Source organism: Artemia franciscana, chromosome 10, assembly GCF_032884065.1.
Source record: "Artemia franciscana chromosome 10, ASM3288406v1, whole genome shotgun sequence".
Taxonomy (NCBI): Eukaryota; Metazoa; Arthropoda; class Branchiopoda; order Anostraca; family Artemiidae; genus Artemia; species Artemia franciscana.
Window position 1 is genome coordinate 37,689,515 of NC_088872.1, and position 14,173 is coordinate 37,703,687.

A 14,173-nucleotide genomic window follows, 5' to 3' on the forward strand; every position below is an offset into this window, starting at 1 on the left:
TTCTCACTAAACAAATCTTCCTTCACATGCAAGAGTTACCTATATTTTAAAGGCTGAGATTTATGGCTTGAAATCCGAACTCAGATCAACCAACCCTCTGCAGGACCAAGAATTTGGTTACGGTATGAGATAATAGGAAAGCATATCAATCTAAACGAGGAGATGCGGAAAAAGAAGCTTATTGATCCTTGAAGCGCTATAAGCATATAACTAACTACTGTATGCTTCAGTACGTCATTTTGAACACAATTTTATAATTGTAATCGTTTATTGAACGCCAAAAAATACTAAACTGCATTGGAATAGGCACAATGGACGCTGAGGTAGCATTTCATTTATTTCTTAATAATAGATGGTGTTTAGGCATCCAATCGTTTTTATTAAGAATCTGATTAAATTCTAGAATCAAAACAAATTGAAATTCAACTAAAGATTAACTGAATATCCAGCTGCTAATCAGCAAAAAAAAACTAGACTGACAATTGTATGTCTAACTTCCATAAAGTGCTACCCATTGTGAAAAATGTTATTTTCCTTGTTGTTCATTGGGTGAGGAAGCTTTAGGTTACCTGTAGCATGTAGGGTTTTCATCAATTGCATAGCCAATGGTGTACTCTTTGCTTTGTATTCCTACATGTTTATTTCAAAATTGGCTAAAATTTCATTATTAGGACTAATGGAAATAATTTATTACAATGATAAAATTCTAGTTAATTGACTTCTTGCTATCTCAGAAAGGGTTTAGGTTAGGAAAATGAAACTTTCAGGGATGAATCTACAGACTAAAGTATGTCTCAGGAAGGTATTTTGAAGCAACTACTTCCACTCTTTCTCCCTCTAGAGGGCCCTGACCTTTGATGACCTTCAAAAATATGTTTGGTCTTTTAAAAATATGTTTGCTCAATTGAAGTAAATTTTTTTTTTCAGCTTCATAACTTAGCTCAATTCCATTTTATAAGTTTTTAAAGATATGCAAATACATTTCCTAAATTTTGAAGAAAAAAACATTGATATGGCTCAAAATTCTACTCATATAACACAAATTGCATTTTCAGAACTAAAAGCAGAGAAAAAGTAACTTGTAACTGAAAATTAAGGTAAAATGTTGTTTTGTCAAAATTTCAATAGGTATAGACCTGTCATGTAAGCAAATTTTAGGGCCCTCTAGAGAGAGAAGGAGTAGAGGGGGGTACTTTAAAATACCTTCCCAGGACATATTTTAGCCTGTAGACTCATCCCTGAAAGCTTCGTTTTCATAACCTAAACCCTTTCCAAGATAGCAAGAAGTCATTTAACTAGAATTTTACCCAGTTAATAGAATTCTAGTTTAGCTACTATTTTATAAAGAGGCTAAGTTAGGAAAATGAAACTCTCAGGGCTGTGTCTATAAACTAAAGAATGTCCCAGGAAGTTATTCTGAAATAGGCCAACCTAATTTAAATTACCTTCAATTGTATTTTCTAGCAGCCAGGGCTGAAGAACCTGTAGATGTTGCCAGTTAACATTGACTAAATATTCATGTCACATAATGCTAGTGTAAATACTTCACATATAACATAATGCTAAGGGGACATTCTATGGCAAGTTGATTCTCACCTCTTAATCAATAGCAGGAGAAAATCTTCTTTCCTGAAACTGTAATTGAAATGTCCTTTAATCTTCCAATTTTTGTCAGAAACTATATGACAAGATGAACTATCAACCAATTTTCTTCTCCACTATCAAATCCTCCCAATAACATATATAGACTTGGCTAAACTTTCTTCTGTCTGAAAAATTTGGTTATTTCATGTCTCTCTTGTTTGCTTTCATAGCACATTATCATCAAGTGTTCTATAGTTTCTGATGCACAAAAATTAGGACATCACTCACTCTGTTTCAAAAATCTTGCTTTGTAACAACCAACTTCAGCATGGTTTGATTAGAGCTGAAACAGTTTCTTTGGTTCGTATCTAGTGAGTTCTTTATATGCCTTTGTTTCTATATTCCTCTATGTTTCCCTTGTCACAAAAAGATTTCCACTCAAGTCTCTTCATTTAAAAAAACTTATGATCAATCTCTTTAATTACCTTATTAAACATCATAACTTTGTACAGAGAATCCATGTTGGTTACAAGTATTCCTAACTCAACTGTAGATTTGGCTTTTAAATCTGTTATTTCATTTCCAGTGATCCCAAAAGTACTATATCAATTCCATAATTTCTACAAATTTCTAATGCTGCTTCAAGACAATTGGTTTGATTCCTTGCTTTAGATATGTTGGCAGTTGTTTGGTGACCTGGTTTGATAATTATGACTCAACTGGGTTATTATTTTCTAAAGTCCAAATCCTCTACATATTTTAAGAATCTGATCTTTCTTCTTGTTTCCAGTTCTACTAAACCACTTTCTTATAGAAGGAAACTACCAGGCACTGTTTTTCTTACTCCAAATGCAATTATCATGGCTGAGTTTTGGATTACATCTAATCTTGCAATGATAGAATGACAAGCTGTGCTATAGATTGTTGAGCAATACCTCATTATGGCAATACATATTTGATATAATGCTGGCAAGAGTTCTGCAGCTAATCCTCTAGCTATATAGGCCAAACTTTTCATAACATTGAATCTGTTTGTACATGTTGATTTAAGATACTTCACATGGGGTTTTCAGGTAAGTTTATTGTCAACCACTGCACCAAGTATTTTTGTTTCACTAACAGATTCAACTGGGTGGCCCCTTAAATACAGATCTGGAAGGGTTCCAATTCTTTTCCTAGTGACCACAATTGCCCTTGTCTTTGTTGCAGAAAACTCTAAGTCAGCTTCTTTGAACCATTTTTCTAATTTTGCAATGACCAGGGTTATTGGGGTCTTTATTTGGTAGGTGTCACATGCCATGACCCCTGCACTATTGTCATCTGCAAAAATAGCTCCTCCATCATCCTTCATGTTGATAGGAATATCATATGATCCTATATTGTACATGTCAGGCCTAATGCTGATCCTTGAGGGATTCCTCTTTCAGGAAACACTATTGTATTTGAAATGTTCCACTAACTTGCGCTTTAACTTTTATTCCTTTCAAATAATCATTTGATAATGCTAACATTCGGCCTTTTATGTCAGCTGTTACTAGGCCTCCAACAATTTTTCTATGAAGAACATTATCAAAACCACCTTCAATGCTGGTTAAAATTGCACTCAAAATCAACCCATTTTGCAAAGCATATAATGCCTCTTGTTGGAGGAACACAAGACTGTCATCTGCACTTCTATTTTTTTCTGAAACCACACTGAATGTCTTTCAAAATTTTCTTATATTGTAACACAGCTTCCAGTCTCTTCTTCACCATCCTTTCCATAACTTTACCCAAAACAGGGAGAAGGGTATGTGTCTGTAGTTTTCAATCTTTGATATGTCTTCAAGTCACAAACTGTGGCAAAATTTTGCCTGGTCCAGGAGATATATCAGGAAGCTGATTAATTATACTCATTAATTCCTGTTCAATGAATAGTCTATTGTATGATTTGTCTTGTCCTTGTGCTTCAAGGTCACTTACTTTTGTGTTCCTATTGGTCTTCATCTGTTTATCTGGATCTTCCCAGCTGATCACAGAGCTCATGAATGTGGCAGTTGCTTCAGCTTTTTGATCATCAGTCATAAGAAGCTTATTATCAGATGCAATGGGAGGGTTGCTCCTGTCTGAAGTTGCTCTGTTATCATCTTCTTCATAAGCTCATATACTTTAGATGTTGATTTTCTAAAGTCAAGTTTGCTTGTAAAATTATTCCATGATTTTTCTTGGCTTCAAGTACTGTTTTTCAAAATATAGTGTAACTTCTGTTCTTTTCAATAAGGCTATGAAGATTTTTCACCAGGTTATATATTCTCTTTTTTACCAATGAATTCACTTTTGAACAATCTTTATTCCACCAGATACAACCTTGGTGAGGGCTGATTTCTCTATATGGTACAATGGTTTTGGCTATTTCTATTGATTTCTCTTGAAATATTTCAACTTTCCTAGATACACTTCTTCCTCTGTTAGTGATTTCACAGCAAACTTGTCTAGTGCTTCTCTTAGTATAAACCAGTTTCAAATTTTAGTTCTGAATCCCTTTCTCTTATTACCTTTTGGCAGGACTTCTTCATTAATAATGCACAATACAGAGTTGTGATCACTGGCCAGTTCACTTTCAGCATCATACTCTATGTTTAAGTTGATATAGATTCAAGTATTACATAATAGCGAATCAATTGTTGTTGTCTCTCCAGTTTTGGGATTAACTCTAGTTGGCATCTCAACAGGTGTTGCTAAGCATATTAGGCTGTTTATTAAACAGTTTTCTAAACTTGTTCCAGAACTATTTACATTTCTACATTTGAACCAATATTTACTATGTGCACTCATATCTCCCAATATTATCATGTCCTCTGCAACTGGTATCATCTAAATAATTTCATCTGTCCTTTCTCCCAACAGTCCATTATCTCCAGATAGGTTATATACACATATAACATTCATTTTCTTGTCATTTTTTAAAAACAGTTTAGTTCCAACTACTTCCACTTCAATATTAATTGATTGCTGGCTTGTCAAGTCTGATTCCTCATAATGAATATGACTTCTTATTCCAATCATAACCCCACTCTTTCTTCCTGTTATTCTATCATTTCTCAAGATGTTGAAACCTTTACAGGGGCTCATCATATTTGGTTTTGGTCAAATTTCTTGAATACAGAAAATATCAATATCTTTTGAGTCACAATATTGAAGCAGTAATTCCCTTTTTTCTCTCATGATTGAACATACATTCCATGATAATAATGTGAGCTGCATTAGAGACATGTTCTGTTTTCCATGGTGCTACTTGTTCCACAAACCAATTTTGCATTCATTGCAGTCAAGTCTTCCAGACTTCATTTGCTTAACCAATTCACACAGTCTGTCTACATTTTCATTTAAAATGGCAAGTTTTCAATACTCGGCATTCCTGGGATTATAAGCATTCCAATTGCTAACTTCTTTGCATTTTTGCAACTCTGCTGCAGTGTTACTTATTGCTCTTTTCTCAGGATTCAGGTTATTCTGGACTGCATGAGTATAACTTCTAAATATTGTCCTTGCTCTCTTAAATAGCGTGCCACACTTTCTGCCACTTTGAGCACTTGTTGGTTTTCCCTTCTTACTGGGCATACTGATGAAGTGGATTAATACTTTCATTTACAATTGGGGCACCTGTATCTGCTGGTAGGCTTGTCTGCACTTTCCTGTTTCAAAGGGCAATCATGGCTTTGATGATTTTGGGCACATCTGAGGCAGACCTCCTTTGATTTACAGTCTTTCTGAAAACGCCCATATTTCTGGAATTTGTAGCACTGCATCACCTTCCTGTGGTAGGATAAAATATCTCTGCTTCTACTGTAGCACCACACACTTGCTGGGGTACTAACTGATTCAAAAACCATCATTACTGATAAGCTGTCTTCAAGCTTTTTTAGGTCCTGGTTATACTTCTGCATCCTGATCACTTTTTTCAGTCACAGCAGATTAGATACTTTCCTCAATCTGTCCAATTGATAAATATAAAGGAATTCCTTTCATCACACCTCTTGATACATGTTTTTTCCTTAAAACTGTTATTTCTATGTTATTCACAGTTTTGATTTACAATGCTGATTTCATTCTGCTCTCATCTTTTAAATGCAAGTAAACAGTGTTCCCTTAACTATTTATTTCAAACTCAAACCTGCCTCTAATTTTTTCCATGAAAAACATGCAAAGCTTGTATTCATTTGAGAACATGGCGTTTATATCAACTGCTTTGATTATGACTTTTTGCATACCACTAGGTGAATTCCACTACATTTGCATCGTCTGTTGTCCTGGGGCCCCATTTACAGGCAGTTGCATGGGACTATACACTACTGAGTACTGTCCAAAACTAGTAGGAGCTACTGTATCCCCAGCTGGGGGACCAGTTTGACTGTTCATGATTCCTCTAGTCTCCAGTCCACAAAATAATTTATTCCAGAATTTGCTCAAACAGACTTCATGCACCACAAACAAGTCTTTACTTAAAACCTTTTTCACAAGAAGCACATGCTATGAATTCAAAAAACTCTAGACCTCAAACAATTACATCATCACTATCTAAATATGTACAAGACAGGTTGGTTTCAACATTGGGCGTCACTAGATGTATTGCTGACTGGGCATGTTTGAGGGCTAAAAGGTTAGATGTCTCAGGCAGTGTAAGTTCTGCAGTTTAAACCTGCTTGGTAGCACTCTACCTCCAGTTGGTAGTGGCCTACCTCCACGCCTTCTCCCTCTAGAGACATTGACCTTTTATAACCTTTAAAATCTTTGTGTTATGAAAATGGAAACTTACAAAACAGATATTCTGATTAAATGAAGTATAAGAAAACTGTTTTCAGTTTCACAACTTTGCTCAATCCCAATTTATGAGGTTTCAAAGATCTGTAAATACATTTCCCAAGTTTAGATGAAAAAACCCATTGATATGGTCTAAAATTCTACTCAAGTAACAGAAATTGCATTTTTAGAACTTAAACCAGAGAAAAAGAAAGTTATAACTGAAAATTAAGTTAAAATGTTGATTTGTAAAAATTTGAAAAAGGCAAATTTCTAAGACTTAGAAGAGTGTTACATGGAAGTTTGGCAATACATTGAGCATGTTTTTGGCCCTGGATTTCTTACTGAAATTTTCCTTTTCCTAACCTAGCCCCTTTGCAAGATAACAAAAAGTTGCTAAACTAGAATTCTATCATTTAGTCTACTGTGGGCTTTTTTGAGCCCTACAAGGGGATCAAAATAGAATTGTTCCTGGCTCCTCACAGGCAATTCATTATATCTGTCTAGAGTACATTTTCTTTTTTATGTTCTTTACACTTTAAAAGTTATAATTTGAAAGAAATTTTATGTCTCCATCATAATTAGGAGCTGTGATATGTGTAAAGAATGTAATACTTACTGAACTCTAAGTTCTTTTAAGCTATTAAACTAGCCTTGTTGATTTACAACTTAGAAGCTACATGAGAAAATATCTGAAACTTTGTGAATTAACTAATAAGGCTATTCTAATGCTCATCATTGTGCTAAAGTCTTACATCTTTCATCAGAGAACAATTTTAAGGGAAATCTTAGGATTTTAATCTTACTTCTTATGCTGTTTTTATAAAAATGTCTTTCATTGTTCTGCTCTGATCAGTTGTCTAAGAACAATGGTGTGTTAATTATCAAAGCTCTCTCATCATTGTTCTGTTTGGCAGAAAAATAGTATTTTCTGCTTTTTTTGCTATCATCAGTGATTTGTAAGATCTTAGAACAAAGATGATGACCTAAAGAACAGTAATCTATGTTGAAAGATGCTGGATTCTAGTCCTAAACAGTGGGGTTAATGTTATACTACTACTACTACTACTAACAACTCACCAAAGCACCAAGCCGTCTGAGGCCAACACAGCTATGCACGCTCCTTCTCCATACCAATCTATTCCGAGCCTCCCTCTTTAGACCCTCCCTAGAAGTTCACATTTCCTTTAAATCTTTCTTTATGACATCCTTCCACCTCAAACAAGGATGACCTGCTTTTTGTTTAGCCTTAGATGGTTGACAAAAGGACAATCTTTGGCAATCTATCATCCTGCATCTACAGAATGGGCCCTAAACATCTCAACATTTCTTTCATTATAGCCCTAGAAAGCAGGATTGAACCACACTTTTTGTACAGCCTCCTGTTTGAAATATGATCAGTCAGCCGGGTACCCACAACAATCAACAGGCAATTTCTCTGTAAAACATATAGTAAATCATCATCTGCTTTTCATAGCGTCCATGCTTCAAAGCCATATTTGACCATGTCATTACTGTACCTTCCAATATTCTAATCTTGGTTTGCAGACTTATCTTCCTATTTTTCCAAATTTTTTTTTGATTGTTTAGAAAAACCCGAGCCTTGGCTATTCTATTTTCAACATCTTCACTGCTCCCACCTTCTTTACTAATAATACTACCAAGGTAAGTGAAGCTACTCACCTGATCGATCTTTTTGCTGCCCAATGTCACCTTATCATCTTCACTTATTTTAGCCTTAGTGACTTAGTCTTCATTATGGTTATTTTTAAATCTATTCTAGCACCCTGAATTCGCAAAACCTCTAAAAGTTCATTTATTTTGCTCACTCTCATCTAAGATGCTTTGATCATCAGCATAATCTAAATCCTAGTGAGTTTCCTCCTCCCCCCATTTGATTCTGTGGTTTCCCATTGCCTTTCTTGTGCTCCTTAAGACAGAGTCCATCACAATGATCCATATAAAGGGGGATACAACACAACCCTGCTTAACTCCTGATTTAATACAAAACTAGCTGCTAACCTTATTTCCTACCTTAACTACAGCAGTATTATTCTCATACATAGCACTAATCACTTTAATGTGTATGTCTGGTATACCATATAAGGATAATACCTTTGCTAAAGCTCTTCCGTCAACAGAATCAAATTGTTGCTCATAATTTACAAAACTGAGGACCAAAGGTGTTTGACAACTAAGGCACTTCTCAATTATTAACCTAAGAGTAAAAATCTGGTCAACACATCCTCTACCTTTTCTATAACTGTATTGTTCTTCTCTTAAAACTTTGTCTACTGCATCTTTCAGTCTATAAAGTATCATATTGCTAAGTAATTTTCTACCCTCTGGGACCAGACTAATGCCTTGATAATTACAACACTCACTCTTATCACCTTTCTTGTACATTGGTTTAAGGTTTTCCTAAAATCGTTAGGTACTTCCCCCTTTTCAAAAATCATATTCATAATCTTCAATAACTTATTTCTAACCTTGGAGCCACCATATTTAAGAAACTCATTTACCACACTATCAGCACCTGGAGCTATATTGTTTTTCAATTGTTTTGTTACTGTTGGTTATTCTTCTTCACAAAACAAATCTTGGTTCATATCCAAGGTATCACAAATTTTTTCATTTTCCTCTCTATCTTTTCCTGCAATGTTATCTTGGTTTAGCACATTTTCAAAATGTTCCACCCATCTCTCTTAAATTCTTTCCTTATCACTAATTGTGGCCCAGAACTATTTTATTTTAATTCAAAAATTCCTATGCTCACAAACATCTAGATGGGGTACTGACATATGTACAAGCATAAAACACATTTAAATCCAAATTTCAGTACAAGTATCAGTACAACTATCAAATATATTGCAAAGTTTTCCATTTTAATGGAAGAACCGAGCGTGCTGAACCTGAAAGAACCTCAACACAACGATTCCATTTTAATTCAAATTTTTGGAAAATTTTCCAATATATTTGATAGTTGGGAAATATATTGAATAGTACGTCGAGAGAGTGGCAAATATATTGGAAAGTTGGACTTATACTGAAAAATGGATTTAAATGCGTTTTATGTGTGTACATATGTCAGTACCCCATCAGAATGTTGGTGAGCATAGGAATATTACTATTTATAGTGTTGAATTAAAATGGAATAGTTGTGTTGAGGTTCTTTCAGGTTCAGCATGCTCGGTTCTTTCATTATAATGGAAAAATTTCCAATATATTTGATAGTTGGGAAATATATTGAATAGTATGTCGGAAAAGTGGCAAATGAATTGGAAAGTTGGACTTATTCTGAAAAATGGATTTAAATGTGTTTTATGCTTGTGCATATGTCGATACCCCATCTAGATGTTTGTGAGCATAGTCCATGGGAAAAAAAATCCGTATTAAGATCTATACTGTATTTCTCTAATGATTGTCCTTGAGCTTTGTTGATGGTGATTGCAAATGCTAATCAAATTGGGAATTGCAACCTTTTAAATTGAAAAGGCAGATCTGTTGGAATCATGGGAATGCGAGGAATAAGAACAGCCTCACCCTTGGAAGGCCCTGTCAAGATTGTTGCCTCTATTACGTTTTCAATGTTTTTTTTGTATGGCATGTCACTTGCTTTTGCAAAGCTTTGGTGGGTTAATATTTTGCAACATGATAATTGTTACACCTATTTTTAGTTGTAGCACGTGTGGTGGAAACCCTGGTAAATACAAGCGAATTTAAAAATTCTGATGGATAGTTAACTGCTTCATTTGATTTCATACTGCGTCGACTGACTTGTAAATGACTGCCTGGTCTCGAACCTTGGTCAGAATAATATTGTTGATTTTGTGGACGTCTTTGTTCTTGGCTGCCAGAATCGCTCGTTCACTTAGCCGTTTATGATTTTTATAATTGATTAGAATATTCAGAAATACTTTTTCAACCAAATCATTTTTGACGTCACTAGATTACAGAATTCAGAAGGCAGTTGTATATGTCCTGAAAATGAGTCAACTGGGAGGCGCTCGTCCCAAACAAGAAGTTTGCATTGCTGCAATACTTTACCCATCCCAGATGATTTGGAAATGTTGCACGTGGGAGTTTCTGTAGATTGCATATTCAGAGGCAATTTCAAAGCGGAATGAGCAGTTCTCCCACCAGGCAGCAACGTTGCAGCTATTCTGGACGACGCAAGGGCCAACGCTATGTCATTTTTTGATCGAATTGATGCCATATGCAATCTTATTAGAAACGTTTTACCAGTACCTTCTGGCGCATCCAAGAAGAAGATTTCTCCAACTTGGTTATCGACACAATGCATTATCTGATCATAAATGTCTTTTTGTTCAGACGTTAACTTAGAAATATTTGTTTGTACATACGACAATAGATCAATCATGTTGTAACTTTGTTCAGGATTCAATTCTACACATATAGAAATAGCAGCAGTACAATTAGTTGAAGGCATTCCCAATTGTTTGAGAAGTTTTTTTGCCATAGATAAGCACAAATTTTCAATCATAACTGAAGTGCAGTTATAAATTTCTGTTGTAAAATCCAAGGTCATATCTGACCTCTCTAGCTGTATTCGGTGGAAAATATACTCGACCATTTGCGATTTGTATTTCTCCCATAATTCTGTAGTGACGAATGAGAGCAAGTTGTCAATATGATTCCAAACAATGCACGAATTTGACTTGGACTTGACGTTTCGCATACGTCATTGATGCAATTATCCCAGTGTTGGTCGTTCTCGAATAAATTTAGTGCCTGGCTTGCAGTACGATAAGTGTCATGTATAGTCCCTTTTACAGTTCTCAAATGCTGAAATGACGTCGGACCGGGTACAATAACCAAAAGCAGGCGGAGAAAGAAGTATTCATCTTGATCAGGGTGAATGGTGTAGATTCTTCCTATCGTGGTTTCTTTGAAGATGTTAGGTTGGCCATTGACTGACCACCCCGTTTTCGATGTTCAAATGATTTTTTTTTTTGCATTCCATGTGTAATACGTAGGTACTTCAGAATACAGCAGTTTTTTTTTGCAAACCAATCATTGTGACATAGCGCAAAGAAAGCAGTTAACGTTGTATCCGGTGGATTCAGGGCTCTTTGTTGCATGTGGGATTCCGAAAAATAAACACGTTGACCATTCTGTAATTGTACTGCTAAGTGAACAACAGCTGGAGTTTGTTCATGTATCGGAAATGAAAGAATTCGCCACACAGCTTCATTACTGCTTATGTATCTCCCAGCCTGATATTGTATGACTTCATTGATATCACTGATTCTGGGCTGCAAGCCAAAAACTACCATGTAACTGCCTTTGTTGACGTATTTACATATGAATTTGATTGCCTTTACAGAATTACAATATTCCACGCTTATGTGCGCATTGTATGTTTTCGATAATAAAGGTGAATATGGAACGAGCCACTGGTTATCTACTTTGATGTAATGGTTACGTGACTTTATGATTGCTGATTTTCCGCCATCTTCGGTAGACCTTCTTCTATATAAAGAGTATCCATCATTGCCGGTAATTGTGTTAGGTACTAAAAGTTGATGATATTGTTTTGTGCACCTTCCTCTGTCCATGCATGGTGAATTTTCATTCAGTTCACAAGGTCCATGTATCACATTTTTTACCACAATGTCATGTAAGCCCCTATCGACATCTACATCAGGTATTTCAGCGAAAATCACATCGTCAATTTCATTAGAAGCAATTTTATTAGATAACTATATTAGTATATGTGCGTGTGGCAATCCTGGCTTTTGCCATTCCACTGAGTACAACCAGCATCGCACTGGCCCAAACTCTTTAAGCTTTACTATGCAATTTATCAGTGATTTCAACTTTTGCTGGAAGACACGGGCCGCAATATTTTATGTCTATGAAGTGGCAATCGTCCAGGAAGTAAAAGTTGCTATATCTCGTCCCAAGATAGATTACATGTAAATGTAATAAATAAATTTGGGCAACCATAGAGACAAACATACGCAATTGCATCTTGGGCATACTCATGCGTGTGACGTAGATAACTTCGAAGACCACACTGCCTTTCCATGACGAAAGTAAAACAGTTCAAAATAGGGATGATACTTTATTTTATAATAAGAGAAAACCCAAAAATTATATGTGGATATTATTTTTTACTTAGAGACGTCCACAAGTGGAAAAATATTGTTAGAAAAGTTAAATCTAGAAGCCTTATTGTCAGAATGCATGTGAACTAATATAGTTGTTAAATATTTAAGTGGTTTAAATGGTCTACTTGATTTTATTGTTGATAAAATTCAAGTTTTCTGAAGTTTTTTTTTTCAATAGTACTCCTATCCGTTGTCAGGTAGAACCTTTTTTTATACTTTTTTTTACAATTGAAAGGTAAAACCTGTTTTATACATTTACTAGAGCTTTATGTGCTCCAAACTTACATAAATACAAGGAGTTGATTTTGAATGCAAATACCTTGTATTTCAGTGAGAATTTTTCCTTGTGTGAAATTGTTGTTGACTATTAAACTCAGCTAGATTCATGGAACAAAGCGTATGGTATTGTTTGGACAGATCACCTATTCCAACTCATAAATATGTCAGTATGTCTTTAAAAAGGACAGGTGGGGTAGTGGGATGGAGTAAGTAGGATCCCCTTAGAAAAACTAAAAATTTTGGCCTTTAGATGTGTTTTGCTTATTTACACCCCTCCCCCTGCTCCTCCATGTGTTCTGACCTATTTTTTATAATTTGAGGTTGAAAGGGGAGACATTTTATTGCTGTTTAAATTACTTTAGGACAGGCGGGTAACCTATAATTTAGAAATGATGTACTTTTACTGCCTGCCTGCTAATAAAATAATGAATATTCAAAGTGATAGAAACCTTTATTGATGTACTCATAATGTAAATCTCAATTTATTATTCATTTTTTTTTCAGGTCTATTACATTTTCAATCATGTCTAGAACATGAATGCAATGAGAAGGCTTCTTAGTGGGACATCTGGTCAGGGAGGGCAGTTTATGAATTCGAGTCCCAGTGAATTGAATGATGAAGATCTCAAGCTTGCTAGTTCTCAGTCTCAACATGCTGCATTAAGTCTTATGCACTTAAGAAAATTATTTGGGGACTTTGCCAACTGTTGCCAAACTATAACTGATGAAGAACGAAATGGGAAACTTTATAGCATGTTGCCTCTTTTTTGTAGAGTAAGGATTCTTTTGTTATTTTTCTAATTTATTCAGACAGTTCTTGGCAAGTAACAGTAAGTAAAGAATGACCTGTACCAGTAGTAACCAAAAGTCTAAAAATTTTTTTGAAAACATCATATACATCAAACAAGTTTCTATTTTATACTGATTTCAAATAAGTAAAAGTTATTAAGATTAAAGGTACCCATAGACAATTATTAGCATAAATTATTGTGCACAATTTTAGAAGATGGGGGAATAGAACACTATCCAAAAGGGATCTAATCCTGAAAAAATTTGGACTACTAAACTCTGGATGTTCATGAACTGGACTCAAAATTTTGAAGGCCCTAAGTACAAATGTGCAAAATTCCACATTTTGTCTATTCTGGGCATCTAGGCTATTAATTTTTACTTTATTTATCTGTTAGTTAGAAAACTACATCAGACCAACGTTAGATGTATCAAACCAGTGGTCTTGGAATTTATGGGATGGGGATGAGTTCCTGCTCAAAGGGAAATCACAAGTTCTAGTACCCTTTTTAAGAGCAGAAAGCAATCAGAGGTCAAATTTGCCAACTCCCATGTCTTTTTTATCCTTGGGGCCCTTTGGAGGCAAACATGTCATTGCATTAACGTTT

At 35.1% G+C, this 14,173-nt stretch overlaps 1 protein-coding gene across 1 annotated transcript in view; it reads left to right on the forward strand.

The window, feature by feature from the left end:
* The first annotated feature begins 421 nt into the window (after positions 1–421).
* LOC136032163 (WD repeat and FYVE domain-containing protein 3-like) overlaps positions 422–14,173 on the forward strand; it is a 137,874-nt gene continuing 124,122 nt past the window's right edge. The window contains 2 exon segments of the mRNA XM_065712351.1: positions 422–549; positions 13,281–13,550. Coding sequence (XP_065568423.1) covers positions 13,311–13,550 — 240 coding nt within the window. The 5' untranslated portion in view covers positions 422–549; positions 13,281–13,310.